At 33.4% G+C, this 15,704-nt stretch overlaps 3 protein-coding genes across 9 annotated transcripts; 1 reads left to right on the top strand and 2 right to left on the bottom strand.

Moving 5' to 3' along the window:
• Window position 1: 1 nt before the first annotated feature.
• Window positions 2-3,047, bottom strand: LOC126925148 (uncharacterized). 2 transcript variants are annotated; one of them, XM_050740454.1, is made up of 3 exons: window positions 2,904-3,047; window positions 1,048-1,265; window positions 2-976 (listed from the first exon to the last, which is right to left on the bottom strand). In XM_050740454.1, the coding sequence occupies exons 1-3, from the start codon at window positions 2,956-2,958 to the stop codon at window positions 113-115; spliced, it is 1,137 nt and encodes a 378-aa protein (XP_050596411.1). In that variant the 5' UTR covers window positions 2,959-3,047; the 3' UTR covers window positions 2-112. The 2 variants fall into 2 exon arrangements, with proteins under 2 accessions (XP_050596411.1, XP_050596412.1); XM_050740455.1 differs by lacking the exon at window positions 2,904-3,047 and adding an exon at window positions 1,418-1,566.
• On the top strand, window positions 1,270-5,385 carry LOC126925134 (uncharacterized). 5 transcript variants are annotated; one of them, XM_050740421.1, is made up of 5 exons: window positions 1,634-1,777; window positions 1,877-2,021; window positions 2,227-2,544; window positions 2,617-2,868; window positions 2,939-5,385. In XM_050740421.1, the coding sequence occupies exons 3-5, from the start codon at window positions 2,290-2,292 to the stop codon at window positions 4,067-4,069; spliced, it is 1,638 nt and encodes a 545-aa protein (XP_050596378.1). In that variant the 5' UTR covers window positions 1,634-1,777; window positions 1,877-2,021; window positions 2,227-2,289; the 3' UTR covers window positions 4,070-5,385. The 5 variants fall into 5 exon arrangements, with proteins under 5 accessions (XP_050596379.1, XP_050596378.1, XP_050596380.1 ...); XM_050740422.1 differs by lacking the exons at window positions 1,634-1,777; window positions 1,877-2,021 and adding an exon at window positions 1,270-1,384; XM_050740423.1 differs by having other exon boundaries at window positions 1,877-2,544; window positions 2,617-2,817.
• Window positions 4,808-15,698, bottom strand: LOC126925107 (atrial natriuretic peptide receptor 1). 2 transcript variants are annotated; one of them, XM_050740355.1, is made up of 19 exons: window positions 15,565-15,698; window positions 14,546-14,714; window positions 12,136-12,301; window positions 11,742-11,816; window positions 11,026-11,305; window positions 10,816-10,925; window positions 10,144-10,332; window positions 9,629-9,849; window positions 9,154-9,393; window positions 8,880-9,000; window positions 8,614-8,822; window positions 8,370-8,520; window positions 7,900-8,059; window positions 7,671-7,831; window positions 7,132-7,298; window positions 6,871-7,017; window positions 6,548-6,740; window positions 5,952-6,225; window positions 4,808-5,765 (listed from the first exon to the last, which is right to left on the bottom strand). In XM_050740355.1, the coding sequence occupies exons 1-19, from the start codon at window positions 15,662-15,664 to the stop codon at window positions 5,473-5,475; spliced, it is 3,426 nt and encodes a 1,141-aa protein (XP_050596312.1). In that variant the 5' UTR covers window positions 15,665-15,698; the 3' UTR covers window positions 4,808-5,472. The 2 variants fall into 2 exon arrangements, with proteins under 2 accessions (XP_050596312.1, XP_050596311.1); XM_050740354.1 differs by having other exon boundaries at window positions 8,614-9,000.
• Window positions 15,699-15,704: the final 6 nt, after the last annotated feature.

Genomic DNA, 15,704 nt, shown 5'->3' with positions numbered 1-15,704 from the left:
CTTTCAAATCTCGATTTTCTTTTATTGTCTTATATTACAAATACATTTGTCATTGCTTAAAACAAGTTATAAAAACAGATCTGTACAATTCAATATTTATTACAATTTATTACTATAAACGATTCAATTCCTCGTTATATGAATGCATCATCCCGTCACTTGGACTCAAAAGTTGTCCAAATAACTTCAACCACAGCGGATAATGTGATAATAGAGTTGTTACAGTATCTTCATCTTCCATATAAATATCCTTTAGCATCCTTAATGTTCCATTTTTAGAATCATCTGTGTGATGTGTAGGTTCTATTTGTAGTAAAATAACAAGGGATTGCATATTTCTTGGGTAAAGGTCTACAATATCTTTATTTTGCTTTTCACAATGTTTCTTAATGCTTTTTAAAATTGACTGTATAAAATTCACAACTGTAGGAGCATGATCTAACTGTACTAATAATTCCTTCAGGAATGCACATATTAATAAGAAGATATATGAAGATTTAGTGGCAAATTTGAATAATTGATCTATCAAATTTATATTCTCTAAATCATCTGTATTGTCATCTTTATTTAAATCAATACACGATGATATGAAATTATTTAATAACGGTTGCTCTATTAATTTGCATTTCTGTGACTCATATATGGTTTCTATGGTTGAAAGTTTGAGGTCTAAACTGGAATTTTCTTGTACAGCATAACATAACAAATATTCACTTTCATCGCAGGTTTCTAATTCTGCTAGTTTTAGTATCGACTTTTCTATGTAACACTTATAGTATGAATCTGTGGATGCCAGGCATATTAAAGCACTGATTAAGGATAATAGATTATCGCTCGAGTCACAGCTGTCCAAGGTATCATCTGTTAAATATTTCTTCAACAAGCTTTTCAATAACGTTAAGCTTTGCTTTTCATCTCTGAGTACTTTGAAATTTTGAAAATTGTCATTGATTTTACACCATTCTCGTAGAACTTCCTGAAATAACAATAAATTATGAAATAATACAATAAACTTTTTATATATACTTTTACATACAAGATACCCACGATTACATGAAGTCTCACAGTATAACGTTGATATGCCTCCTTTGATACCTTATATGTCAATAATTTTGTTAAAGATAAACATAGTGCATTGAATATATCGTTAGATGGTAGGAATTTATTCTCTTCTAGTAGCTTTTTATATTCCTTTGAATTTTCTAGATTCTTATTAGCACTTTCACAACTATATAATATTGCTTTCAGGATCTTTTCAGCCATATCTTATTCACATTATTAAATAGAAGAGCGATGTCGATAAAGATGAAAAAGAAGTAGTAAAGATAAAATAAGAGAAATATATATAATTATGTGCCATGCAAAATCATAATTTCCTTAACAGGTAAAGTACATATCTATCTGTCAATATACTTACTAAGGTTATATTATTAAATATCATATACAAATCCTGTTGCATTTCTTCACAAACACAATTAATTTTATCAATACAAAATGTCAAATTCATTATAAATATTACGACGAATACAATACGTTTTATTTTATTGAAATAAATATTTGATCAACATTGAAATTTTTCGTGGATGACAAGAGTTCCCCAATTACTTTTTCATTATAAAGTTCCGATAAATAAGTGTTATTTTATGTCTTGCATAAAAATGTATTTTAATATCTAACAAAATTTGTTTCTTCTGCCAATTAAAATGGTATATTGAAAATAACGAATCTCTTTCATAATCTTAATATTGGTGATACTTCAGTTAAGTAATGTAATAAGGTTAGTATTACAAAATACCTATATAATAAGAAGAACGTTAATGAAATACTGATATAATAATGAAAAAGATAGTTCATAATAATTATATGCATAATTTAGAATTGAAATCACTACATTATTGGTTTAAAAGCACTCTGTCAAAAAATTACACAATTAAATATGGTAATATATTTAAGATTATGCAAAATACAATACATAAGACTGAAATGTCAAATATAAATACTAATATTCAACAATTTCTAAAGTAAGATATCAAAAATCAACTTAATAATATAACAATATAAAATTGATTATCTTTATTTAGTTTTACTCAGAAATTGCATGATAATTTTTATAATAAAGTGATATTAAGAAATGTTTTTGGATACTGGAAGATCTACGTTATACACAAATTACATGCAAGAAGAGCTAAATATAAAGCAGATTATTTTTATCACAAAAAATTACAGAAAAAGGTTTTGAATGTGTTATCAAAAAATGTATTATTAAAATGGAAAAATATTGTTTCATTTATGGATAAGTGCACTAATGACGCTATAGTTTCTGTCAATTATAAAAAAGCAGAGACACATTATTCTAAATCTTTATTGAGAAATTATTTTAAATATTGGAATAATTGTGTTTCAATGACAAATAAGAAAGGAGCCTTATTAGAAAAATCCGTTGCTTTCTACAATATATATTGTTTGAAAAACTGTATTATAAATTGGAAATTATATGTAGCGTTACAAAAGGAGAAAAAAATTATAAAAGATAAAATTGATAAGGTAATGTTAATTTAATAATTAACACTTGACTCGTGTAATTGTGTTCTAATTTATAAATAACTTTCTATTTAGGCACGTAAATTTTATGCAAAGAAAGTTTTACAAACTTTCATAAGAATTTGGATTAATAGTTGTGAATTTATATTACAAAAAAATAAAATAGCACATGCAGTTATGCATTATAAAAGTAAATTGTTAATAAAATATTTTGATGCTTGGAAAATATATCATGAATACAAACTAAAGAAGTTAAATATAGAAGAACATGTTTCGGTATACAATAAAACAAAATTGTTAAAACGATATTTTGATCATTTTATATCGGTAGGATGTTTAATTGACCCATGAATTGCATTTACCATTGTTCTTAGTAGATTTTATTTTTTCCATATAGTGTGTAAATGAATCCATCATGGAGAAGACAATGAATGAAAATGTCGAAATGTTTTACAACTTCAAACTTGTACAAAAGACATTCTTCGCATGGCAAGACTGGTATAATATGAGTCTACAAAATTCAATAAAAAATCATGAGATTAGAAACATATTTGAAAACAGAAAAAAGAGTATAATGTTCAATAATTGGCGTTTATATATAATTAAAAAAAAATGCAAAAGAAGAAAGATACTTACAGCGGACAATTTTTATGAAAAAAAATTGGCAATTAAAACTTTAAAGAAGTTTTATGATTATGCTGCTTATAGAAAAGGGAAAAGAATTAGATTATCTTATTTAAACGATAAAAGTATGGAAATTATGCGACGATTGCAATATATTTACATAGAAAAATGGAGAAATGCGCTTTACAGTGTTATACAAGAGAAACAAAAGTTATATCGAGCGATTCAATTTTGGGAATTGAATGTAACTCGTAAATACTTTTCCAATTGGATAGAATTTTCCCGGCAGTACAAAATAAAAATGGTTCGTAAACAAGAATTAAACGAGATTGCCATTCGTTTCCTATTGAAAAGATTCATTTTACATTGGCACTCCAAGTTACAAGATGTTCTCTATATACGTAAAAAAGAATTTCTTGCGATTTCCATGATGGAACACAAAATTTTGAGAAAGTACTTTCTGCTTTGGGAACAGTATATTACACAAAAAGTGAAAATGAACGATGATGTGAAAGTGGCAATGAAATTACATAAACAGCTCTTGTTACGAGAAGGACTTAAAGAAATTTTAAGAAATTCCCTTTATAATATCGATTACCAACGTGATTTACAATTAAAAAATGCAGTAATGAGGTCATTTCAAAATTTTGAAATTTTAAAAGAATACTTCGATAAGTGGCACTCATTCGTTTATTTAAAAAAGAAATCAGTACCTGTCTGCAAAATTACAGATAGCGATGAATTTCAATTTAAGCGTATTCAAATTCCATGTAATGATAGATATAATAATTTCGAAACTTGCTTAGTTTTACCAGAATATATGATGAAAAAAGATACAATTTTAGATGCATATAATTCATTTCACAAGTTTTCGCGAAAAAGCTGGTTATTTGATTCATTTTAATCACTTTAGAATAACAATATCTTAATTAAAAAAGTACAGTATAAATAGTAAGAAATATATCTCTAGAAACCATTTATTATATATATGTAAGATCGTAAATCTTGGGATAATTCAGGGATCGATTCTGTAGTCTGAAAATCGAGAATCGATTTTCAACGTCCTGAGCTACCGATCTTTCTTCTTCGGTCTTTAAAATCTTAAATAACTATTCTGTAACCTTGTCTGTCTCTAATATAACTCTCTGTCCGTTCGTTTGGGAAAATGCGTGCCTCTCAAAAATGGTTGTCCGTAAAACAAAAGAGGATCGCTCTGTCCGTGAAACAAAGCCTGTCGTGCTATCTGTAAAACAAAAAGAATCCCTATCCCACGTGAACTCTAGGGAGTTTACATATATGTATCTTATATATATATATATATATATATAACCTCAAATAATAATTGTAACTGTAATAGTAATAACCAACGATTGTTTTTTTAGTTAATTTGTTAAATATTCTCTTGAATGTACTACAGTTGATTTTATAAAAAAAGACAAAGTATGCGCTATAGCTTCATTATTTGATATTAAATGGACCTTTCGGGGACATGAAAGTACGATCAAGAATACACGAATTCGACTTCATCGACGAAGAAAACGGAACTTTTTACCTGTCTTTACCTTTACCTGATAAGGCAGATTGCAATAGGCTTCTTGTTGTGAGAGCTATTTGTTTCAGATAAGAAAATAATGCATACATCTACGTGATATATCTTTTATTACGAAGTTCAAAAGAAAAAAAAGACATTTGATATTACATTTTTTTTTGTTTCGCACTAATACAAAATACAGAGGTTTGTAACCGATTACTAGTAGTGTTTAACGGAAACGATAATAAAGATAAAGATGGTGATTCTGTTGTAGTCTATTCAACGAGAAACATTCAGAAAGAAATTACACTACGTTGAAACTGCGAATAGTTTGACACAGTGGAAGTAGAAAAAATAAAGTGTGTTTTTCCATTTCTTTTAGGAAATTCTTATTTTTTTTTTTTTTTTTTTCTTTTTGTTGACTCTTCCAATTTACCGGAGCTTTACGTAGATCATTGTTGTTAGACAAGTATATATTGATAAGTAGAATTGTTTCACAAACGGAATAAAAATTGCCAATTTTTCAAACAGTCATGTCGATCCAAATGAACAACTTAATATACACGCCTGACGACAAAAATCTATTATAGATTCTTCTACTTACGTATAAATTAAATGTTATTGATGTAAACATGATCCCGAATCGACATATCGTAATAGGAAAAAATAAAATAAATTTATTATAATTACGAGCCCTAGCTTTAATTTTAAATCGTAAGAACATCTACCATGGAACATTGATTCTTTTTACATTTTACCTTTAAATTTTTCGAAAACTACACGGTCTGCTGTAATTCGGATAAATTAATGAAAGTATTGTTGGCTTTTGCACCATTTGTATTATTAGGCGGGAAGATTAGAGGATTTAAATTATTGTCCGGCGTACTAACGCTGTGTTTCCGGTATTTCGGTGTTGGTGGCCTTAGATCTGGTTCGGAGCAACCCCTTAACCAGTAAGAAATTACTCGTCCCTTCCCCTTTAATTCCACTTCACCTCTGAGCTCCAAATCGAACGTTCCAAACTTATCCAATATACATTTTGTTGCTTCAGAAATGTGTATGCGTAGCGCTATATCAAACATATTTAAGAAAAGGATTGGAATGAAAAAAAACAAAAGGAAATATCAGTGATCCAAAGCGATTCAAAGTTAGTTTTAAAAATAAACTTGGAATTAGAATTAAAATTTAATGGCATATCATTATATAGAAATACTAATATCACGAGGTTTCCCGGAAATGATTTAAGACGACTTACGTAGTCCCGAAGACTCCATCCTTGATGCAGTATTTACTGTATCACCAAAAAGACAATAATGTGGCATCTTTTGACCAACTACACCCGCGCAAACAGGTCCACTGTGTACACCAATTCTAACACTGAGTTGTGCATTCTGTTTATGCATTATAGTGAACGAACGTACAGAATCGAGAATCGCTAGAGCCATCAGGGCAATTTCTCTCACGTGTTTATTGCCGTTTCTTTCTGGCAAGCCAGACACTACCATGTATGCATCTCCTATTGTTTCCACCTTAGCGTAATTATATTATACGTCAGTAGCAATGCGAGCATCTTATTCAAAATTCTAATAACTACAATAAGTTACGGATATTTATGAAAATAAATTGAATAAAATGGATTCTAATCCATATTTAATAAAAATTTTTCATACTTTCATATTTTTATGGATATAAGTAAAAAAAAAAAAAAAAAACAAATAAAATCTAAATATAGCGAGTACTTTACTTTGGATGTTTTATACATGTGTCGTCTTTAAATTTTTCATAAGTTCATAAATATCCGTAGTTGAGCAACAGCTTTGGATTTAGTTTTAGCAATTGATATCGAAGTACCTTATAAACATCGTAGAATTCGATGATGCGATCGAAAGTACTGTAGAGGTCGTTTAAAAAATCTACCACTTCCATCGGTGTACTTTGTGCACAGAGAGCTGTGAAGCCAACAATGTCACTGAAATAAATTGTCACGCACTCGAATTGTTCTGGTTGAACCATCTCTCCAGCCATCAACTGACACGCTACTTGCCTGTGATATTTTAATTATAAATAAATATAGAAATTCTTTTATTCTCGAAAGAAACAGCGTTTAGAAATATTAAGAAATGTAGAAATCTTAAGAAATTTCGGATTTAGAAATATTTTAAATATGTCGTTACCTTGGAAGCACTTGATACAGAAGTTCTTCGCTACGTCGCTTTTCTAGACTTAACTGTTCCGTTTTCTCCTCTACAAGGGCTTCTAAATTATTCGCATACTGTTCCATACGTCTTAATAGATCGTCCATTAAATTTTCACAGTAGCCTCTGCAATGTTACAGCTTTTTTTTTTAAATCTAACGTCATTTTCAGTTTTAGATAAGGACGCTTTGTCGAAGAAAAAAAAAATTGTATTTTTTTGCGGAGAAATACAAGACTTACTTCATAATGCCACGTATAGTTTCGCGAATCGCATGAAACGTTGGTCGTTCTTCTGGGATTTCGTTCCAGCATTTCTCCATAAGAGATAAGATATCAGGTGGGCAGTCTTTTGGTGTCACTTCCGGTCTGAATGACGGCGTTTCTGATGCTGCAACCCGGCCGACGATCTTTTTCATGGGCAATTTATGCAAGAATTATCGACAATATATAAGCGGGAAAAGCTAATCTAGCGCGATATAAATATTTCGATACTTAACAATATTAATAAAAATGTATAATTTTCAGAATGTGGCATGATACTTGAACATGATTACGGTAAATCACAGGAAATCGCGGTAAATCGCATTAAAATATTAATCTTTATTATTGTTCTGCAAATAATCATAATGATTAATAACCATTAATTTTTTTTATTTTTCCGTAATTATCTTTTCAATTATTTTTTTTCTGTTATCAATTTTATAGTTATTTTCTATAATTTTTACTGTAATTGGATATCATACCACATTCTAAAAATTATGTCAAAATTTCTATCATACCTCTCGGGAAGTCATAAACGATTTCACAGATTCGTATGGGCCACCACGAATCACGATTTCCTCTAAGATGATCGCGAAACTATAAACATCCCCTTTCTGAGTTGCCGCACTGCCTGGTGTCACGGTTAATGACAACAGTTCCGGTGCGATCCAAAGCAATTCTATCAAACAGTAATCGCATAATGGCCGATAACGTTCCATTCGTTTTTCATAAACTGCTCTTACGTACTGGTATAATAATTATCATCCATTATTAAGTCAGACGGGGTAGTGAGTGTTTTGAGGCCAAAGTCTGAAATTTTTAAGACGAAACGGCCATCGATTAAGCAGTTGCAGGATCGAAGCTTTCCGTGTGCCGATACCTCGCTGGCATGAAGATAAGACATTCCCTGAAAAAATGAAACTTCTTTTTTGTATTTATAAAATTCTAGTAGTATTATGCAAATTTTATTCGAATATCGATAAATCAGAGAGAAATATAAATTATACGAGTTAAAACAAATAACCATGGAAGGCGGTGACGAAATTTGGGATAAATAAATAAAAGTACTTTTACGTAAATTTAGGTAAATTGATATAGCGATGATAATATCTTTTATTTGACATAAAATATGTAACTTTTATGTAAATTTGAAATAAATTATTATCCGTTTTATGGATTTATTTTTAGGAATAACACGACGCGAAAAGAACGCGTACCTTAACGATATCGTGGATTAGAGACATTCGAAAATTCCAATCCAATTTAATAGCTTCGTTCTCTAGAACGTCTTTCAAGGAACCTCGAGGACAATACTCTGTCAAGATTAACACGGTCGGTGATGGAGAACAGAGACAAGCGCCGATAAATCTGAAATTCGTTTTTCACATTTCATCTAGCGAATAATAGTTTGTTTTCGATATTGTAACATTGTGTTGCTACACAATCATATTATTAACATACCTGACTGTATTTTCCGATGTAACGTCTCGAACTTGTTTAATCTCCCACAATAATTTCTTGGTCACGTCAACTACCTTCTTTTTAGTGACTTTTTTAATAGCCACTCTTTCTCCTTTATAAATTCCAACGGTGGTGAATACCGTAGTTGGAGGTACGGATTCGCAGCTGAATTGCGATCCACGACGAATACGCTGCTCCAATCCAAAATTCTGTAAAAACAGAGTTGATTTTATTATGTTTTCTTCGTTCGACTCGTTAGTATTCACCTCAGCTATCGTTTGGTGCAGATTAATTTTCGAAGAGAACGGTTTCCCTATTTCTAGGAGCAGTTCTTCGGGTCTGATTCTCCAGGACATGTTGTTCAGATCGGCCGACACCCTTAAACGTCTGCAAATATACGTGTATAAATGTTATTATATTAATATTATATTAATATTGGCAAAAAATTCTATACAAAATCGTATAACATTGTAATATAATATAATATAAATATAATACTGTATCGCGTAATAATGTCAGTAAGATGGAAATGTTACTAGCCTGTACAACACACATATCGCGGTAACAGCAACGAGTAAAAACAGAATGAGGGTCAAACTGGTATAAGCGATAAAAGTATAGGCTTCGGTCCTGGACGTGCAAGAAGGATCGTTTCCTAGAAATCCACACTCCGGAACATCGGCAGGAGGACCTTCTCTTCCTCCGGGCCAATGAATCTTCTTCCCAGCCACGGGACTATATTCTCGATTTAATCCTAAATAGTGCGCAACGACTTCGAATCTAGAAAATTTCGAAGGAATATTAGTTCCGCGTAAATTTATGGAACAATATCTAATTGCGGTATACGCGATACATATGTATATATATGTTTCGTCAAAATTCTGCTTGGTATTCAAAGTAAATTCGAGGGTTTCACAATGGCGGCGAATTTGGTTCGAATGTACTCAGTTGACTGATAGAATGGCGGTTGATTAGCAAACGGATCGGAGGAATGGCTGGCTTAATTGACGCTGACCTTCCCGTGATAGGATCTAAATCCAGGATACTGTAGTCCGCGTCGCGATCTCCATTGTCGTCGATCCTCACGTGCCCCGTAATACCAATGAAGTCTCGGTCCCACATTCTCCTCGTTATCGATATGCCGTCTGTGATATCTCCATCCTCGGACAGAGTTTCGTTCAATGCCATTCCGAGCAAATATACGCCGTCGTAGAAAGCTCCGATAAAGAAATTCACCTGAAACGCGATAAGACCTGTTCATCGTGCTTGTCGTTTATTCGATCGTTATTTAGTATTATTATTTCATTTTACTCGATGGATTTGTTAAGTTTAAAAGAATTCTTTTAAAATATAGCAAAAGTTTTATCACGTTTCTTCCTCGATGTTATGTTATTCGATGGATATCGGTTTTTTTTTTTTTTTTTTTTTTTTGGCACTTTGAAAGTATAACTCTGTCCGCGAAGACTCGTTAAATATTCGTTAGTTTAGTTACCTTTATCAGGTATTTATGGGCTAATAGGATACTAATACCTCTTCTCCTTCCGAGAAAGAATAATTGTAGTCGGTTTGAGCTCTTTGGCGAACAGTGTCGGCAAAATCTTGAAATCTCGGACTGGTTGGTTGTAAAAGAGATACTCTGAGCAACGCCTCGTACGCTTTTCTAGCAATGGCATCGTTCTCGTCGCCAACCTGCCAATCGTGGTCACCCCAATAGGCTCCCTGAATTTTGATTAAAAAGGGAAAGAAATTTGTTTGTCCGTTTTGTATAACACTCGCGTATATGTAAGTTTTCGAATTTCAATTTCAATTCCAATTAAAGCGTTCCGACTTGGATTTTAAATTTGAATTCGGATCGAACTTTTTTTAACACGCTAATCGTATTCATTCGCATAAATTTCCTCCTACACGTGTTTAACGAAATTAATCGCATATTTATTTATATGCGATACGGCTGGCCAGCCGAGTGCCGACCGATTTTAACAGTTTCGCATCTGTAAAGGAAGCTTCGAAGATTTTTCTGCATCGCTTAATTGTGACATCGTTCCACGCTACTTTTATTTCGTCTATCGTTGATTTACCTATTTTAGTTCGAAAAATCGGTCTAATTTCGCCAAGTTAAGAACAATGGACGCTTTAAACCATTTTTTCGTATCGTGGAAAAGAGATTTTCGTAATTTTCAGAAAAAATTATTTTCGTTTTACTTGAAATATTTCAACATCGAGGAAGGCCCAATCTCCCCTGGTCATTTCCAAGTCGTGAGCAGCCAACATAAACTTTCTAACCAGAGTTCCTCGAACGCTAAGGATCAGCACTGTCGGGAAACGAACGACGCGTTAATTTAAAAACAGAAAAAACACGCAGTTAGAAATGTTAATTGAAAGGAAATCCAGATATATATATGTGACGTTTACCTCGTGCATACATACTAGCATCGCGCAAATAATAATGGTAGGACTCGTCCTCGGAATTTCCATCGAGTTCTCTCACGAACTTCAACAGGCCTTCTTTTCTTAAACCGTATTCCAAATTTTTCCCAACAGTCCACGAGAACAGATCGGATCTGTCCAATATGAGCGCTACGTGGGACCATCCAAATTCTTTAAATATACTAGAGAATACCAGTCGAAGTCGACACTGGCAATAAGACATCCTCGTTAGAGTTGGATATTTGCTTTTGTCTTTGAAGATTCCCTTGAAAGCAAGAATTCAGCATCGAATGATATATTCTAAGCAACTTTTGAAATATAATTTATAAATTGCAGAAAGTTTTCAATTATTTATCTATTCCCCTCTAAAACGGAATTTATAGCTGAAAGATAGATTAAAAACTTCACAGATTAAATAAAATCGAAATAACGAAATACAAAAATGGACCTGTCGCCTCTTTTACCCGTGGCTTTCAGTTATTTTATTCGCGCGTATGATATACGTTTTAGTTTTATATTAGTCGCGTTAACAAGCGCGCGACTAATTAAGAATACTAACGAAGTCGTAAATAGGGATGCGGTATCAGGAGAGATATCTCGTGTTCTCTTCCACCTAAATGCTTCCGTTACATGCGATAATTAAGCGAAAAACGCGATCAATTAACTTAACGAACATAGAAGCATAATTACACTCTCCTTACCGAGCTTTCATTCTTCCATTTATTGATTCTCCCAAGGATACCCGATGTTACGGACAGTTCTTCCTCCGATGGCGGCTTCATTGAGTTGAAAATGTCGTAATATGAAAACGAACAGCGTTATGTAAATAATTGCTAACGAGTAGACTACCGATATAATTATGTTATTATGTAATTTTATTCGTGCAATTTATGCTACATATATTATCTTCTTTTAACTTTCTATCGACTTTCTAGAATTTAGCAACCGATCTATCCCTAAGAAAATGTCCGAGTTATTGTTAGGAATGTGGATTGATTGGATTTTTAACGATAGATACAAATATCTTCTAAAAAATATGAAGGTTCGTTCTCTGTTTGTCTTTGACGAGCTACAGCGAATTAGAATGATCGATACTTGGTCACCCATTCCAGTGATTATGGGAGTGTTCCAATAGGCGGCGAGTTTTGCCACGGGTTCCAGGGCGAAAGCACAGGCTGGACCGATAAACGCGATCACGTTCGCTCGGAAGTGCATGTCAGCGGCTATACCTGGTGCCGCGGATCCGCTACACAATGGATAGCTGCGAATCATAGAGCTATGTTAATATATAACCGTAAGGTTATATCGTTCCTAGTTGATTAATAAATCCGCCATTTAAAGTTCACAATCCCGTTGAACAAAGTACGAAGTTTATAAAAAAAATCTACGAAACGAAACGAGATTAACGAATAGTTGTAGAATCGTATTTTTAGATTCATAATTCTACTAGAAATTACGATGAAAAAGGATTACGACGAGAAATAGAAATGTATCGAATATTAGAATAAAAAACAAGCAAACGTGATATTCAAATTTCTATTAAAAGTATGAAACTTTGCATTCCTTTCCAATGTTTCGTAAATATAACAATTTTATATAACAATTTCATACGTATATCGATATTCTCGGTTTTCTAATATAACCGAGTATCGATTCGGATACTGTGGATATAAAAGTCTTCCGTTACGAGTGCCGCAATATTTTCGCCAGTCACTGTACACGGCAAACAACGATTTTCTCATATTTCTCTGAAAATTGCGAAATTCCTTAACAAGGAAAAGACACGAAGAAAAAGTTTGATATAACGTTAAAAATCTTTTCTCCTTCGTTTATATTATCTATTCCAAAAGTTGCGAAGCCTGTTTCTTCGTCGTTCTATATACCTCTTTGGATCGATTCGAAGGAAGAAGGTCCGCTTTAACGCGACCTGCCGGTCTACTATTTGTCGGCAATCTTTCAGGATCACGTGTTTTCCTGTGCGCCGTTTTCTTCGCAACACGATCCCATTCGAGTCGACGACGGAACAAAAAGGAAGCACGGGACAATGGGTCGTAGGAATCAAACAATACCGGGAAAAGGAACAGAGGGCAAACGAGTTGATGGATGATGGTGTTTCGTCGTGCAAACAGGTTGCAGGATCGAATTACCGGTCTAAGGGAAAAGAGGAAACGATCGAAACAGGGTGTCGTATACGAGAGATATCCCCGGAGAACCGGTGGAACCGTTCGTAACGCATCTACGACTCGAATGATTGATAATTGTTGGGAGTGGGCCGGGCTGGCGGAATGCAGCGTCATTTCAAGCGTAAAGTACCACTCGGAAATAATGATAGATTTAAATCGCACCGTTGAATGGCCAATGATTGGATATACCGGCTGATCCTAGGGATATTATCACGCTCGGTCATCCTTGCCCTTCGCTACCTTCGTTAACCGATTGTGACGTGGATTAATTCGTTCTGTCGGATTAGTCTAATTCTACGTCGTTCGATCGCACAGAGGAAACCTGGCACTCGTTGGACTTTTATTAGTTTCAGGTTCGCGGCGAAAGTTTGATATTCGATATCCGATATTTGGCATCGATATTTTAGTAATCGGTACTTGTTTAGCGTTTGCTGGTTTTTATATATATTTTTTCATATTTTAATCGAATATGATAGGGGAAGAACGCGATAAATACATTTCCGTTCGTTTCCCGGTTTAAAAGTTATTTTATGACTAAATAATAGTATTTTAATATGACGCGCAATGCGAAATTTGAACGAGCCTTCGGGAAAAAGATCGAAATTCGCTGGCCACGTCTGCGGGCCACGTTTGCACGTTCGTAGGTCACGTTTGCACACCAGATACGCACGTTCGCGCGTTTACAGCTCACGTTTTTACACCGAAGGTAGAAAATGAAAACGATCTGTTAGATTCAACGACATAAACTTTTTAAAAATAGCTCTTAAGGTGACAACGTTTTATAGTAGCCAAATATACCACTATAACTCTGATACTCTTTTATAAAAAATTTAAAACGTTGATATTATTTTTAACTTTTCAAAATTTACTACATTCTCCAATTTCATTCAAATTTCGGACGACTAATCTCGTTTCACCAAACAGTGGTCACGATCAACGAGTCACGGCATCGAAGGCCTGTCTTTTGTGCAAACGGCAAACGTCTGTCCAATTGGATCAATGTAATGACATGGAAGCGATGAGAACGCGTGGTCAAAAGTAAATCAGTTTACACAGGGTCGCGCGTAATACACGCAATCTAGGGCAGAGACACTTTATTCTACTTCCCTTATTTTTCTTTCGTTTTACGTAAACAGAAGGTCAATTGATAGAACGCACAAACAAGTACGAGAAGAATTACGAGCGAATTGTCGGCAAACAAAAATACGACGTAAAACCAACGACGTTACTACGCATAAACATACGTAAACGATGGTCGTTCAAGGGTCAAGAAACGGAGACTAGGAAACGTATCGATGGGACGTTTTTTACATTCGTCTTACCTTCCTTGAACCTTGCGCAACTTTATGTTGTGCACGCTTAAGAAGTCATTTACTTCGGCCAAAGCCAAATCGACGGCTGGACCGCATCTCTCCAGATCGAAAGGACTATTCAAGCGAGAAGCCATAAGAACGCCTACGTTGTACACTCTTATGGAACGTTCATCATACGCTGAACAAACAAATACTACTGAATTTATGCCATTTGAAGATCGCAGTTATTATACGTTATTGTCCTCTTTTATTTTAATGTCGCTTTAAGATGCATACCTATATTGCATATCTATTGCATATCTATTGGTCTTTTTAAAATCAATTTTGTTACGCTCTAATAATAAAACACGTGATAATCTTTATTAGCGACTCTGTAATTGAGTTACATCTTGAAAAAAAGAACAATCTCTCGATTGCTGATATTGATACGAATAGAAAATGTTTAACGAAGCAACCAGCTTGTTTACATTATCTGAATTTGATTTGATAAGGACGAATTTGTATATCTTTTCATAATTAATACAGTTTGTTGGAATAAATTAATAATATAAACTGATATTTAAAAAAAAAGTGGCTTATGGACGTGCATTTAAACGTGACGTATCAAACGCCATCGCGCTCGACAGAAACTGGATCGAGACCCAAACAAGTAGAAGAAGTCGTTGTTGTGTCAGCCATCGAAACAAATTGCACAGAAAGTATGTTTATTTCATTCATACGCACAACTGCTTGCTACATCGGAAAAACGAGGGTCGCCAAAGGTTGTATGTTTCTACTAATATTAATTTTTATACTTTTTAATATTCTATCCTTCTACGATCCTTTTCCACTCTTGTACGTATAGTTGTCGATGGATCGACGATATTTTTAGTAGTAAAAATACTTTAACCGTTAAAAATAAACCGTTGGTCTACCATTCGTTAAAAAAAAAAAGAAAAGACTGACGTGCTAGAACATATTTATTCGATTGTCTATTTAATTAATACGAATATTATTTAAAAAAATTTAATAGAATATTTTAATCTTACCTGGAGTAACGTTGACAAGACCCATAGTCCGAGAAATCACTGCGATTACGAAAAACTTCGTACTCACGGACAACACCTGTTTGCGTAAACTATTCTCCATTCTTCTCTGTTGCGATTATTTTAATAGTAAAAATCGTTAC

The sequence above is a fragment of the Bombus affinis genome, chromosome 15 (genome assembly GCF_024516045.1).
Source record: "Bombus affinis isolate iyBomAffi1 chromosome 15, iyBomAffi1.2, whole genome shotgun sequence".
Lineage (NCBI taxonomy): Eukaryota > Metazoa > Arthropoda > Insecta > Hymenoptera > Apidae > Bombus > Bombus affinis.
The sequence above is the reverse complement of the archived record's forward strand: the minus strand, read 5'-3'. Positions and strand labels throughout refer to the sequence as shown.

What these genes read in the sequence shown, in the direction of transcription:
- LOC126925134 (XM_050740422.1), top strand. Translation starts at nt 2,290, where the DNA reads ATGGATAAGTGCACTAATGACGCTATAGTTTCTGTCAATTATAAAAAA. An exon ending in TAAAAGATAAAATTGATAAG is followed by an intron (nt 2,545 to 2,616) that starts GTAATGTTAATT and finishes CTTTCTATTTAG; the next exon opens with GCACGTAAATTTTATGCAAA. An exon ending in ATTTTGATCATTTTATATCG is followed by an intron (nt 2,869 to 2,938) that starts GTAGGATGTTTA and finishes TTTTCCATATAG; the next exon opens with TGTGTAAATGAATCCATCAT.
- LOC126925148 (XM_050740454.1), bottom strand. Translation starts at nt 2,958, where the DNA reads ATGATGGATTCATTTACACACTATATGGAAAAAATAAAATCTACTAAG. An exon ending in AAAATCTACTAAGAACAATG is followed by an intron (nt 1,266 to 2,903) that starts GTAAATGCAATT and finishes AATGTGAATAAG; the next exon opens with ATATGGCTGAAAAGATCCTG. An exon ending in CTGTGAGACTTCATGTAATC is followed by an intron (nt 977 to 1,047) that starts GTGGGTATCTTG and finishes TTGTTATTTCAG; the next exon opens with GAAGTTCTACGAGAATGGTG.
- LOC126925107 (XM_050740354.1), bottom strand. Translation starts at nt 15,664, where the DNA reads ATGGAGAATAGTTTACGCAAACAGGTGTTGTCCGTGAGTACGAAGTTT. An exon ending in GCGATATGTGTGTTGTACAG is followed by an intron (nt 9,001 to 9,153) that starts GCTAGTAACATT and finishes GTATATTTGCAG; the next exon opens with ACGTTTAAGGGTGTCGGCCG. An exon ending in CGTTTATGACTTCCCGAGAG is followed by an intron (nt 7,299 to 7,670) that starts GTATGATAGAAA and finishes CCCATGAAAAAG; the next exon opens with ATCGTCGGCCGGGTTGCAGC.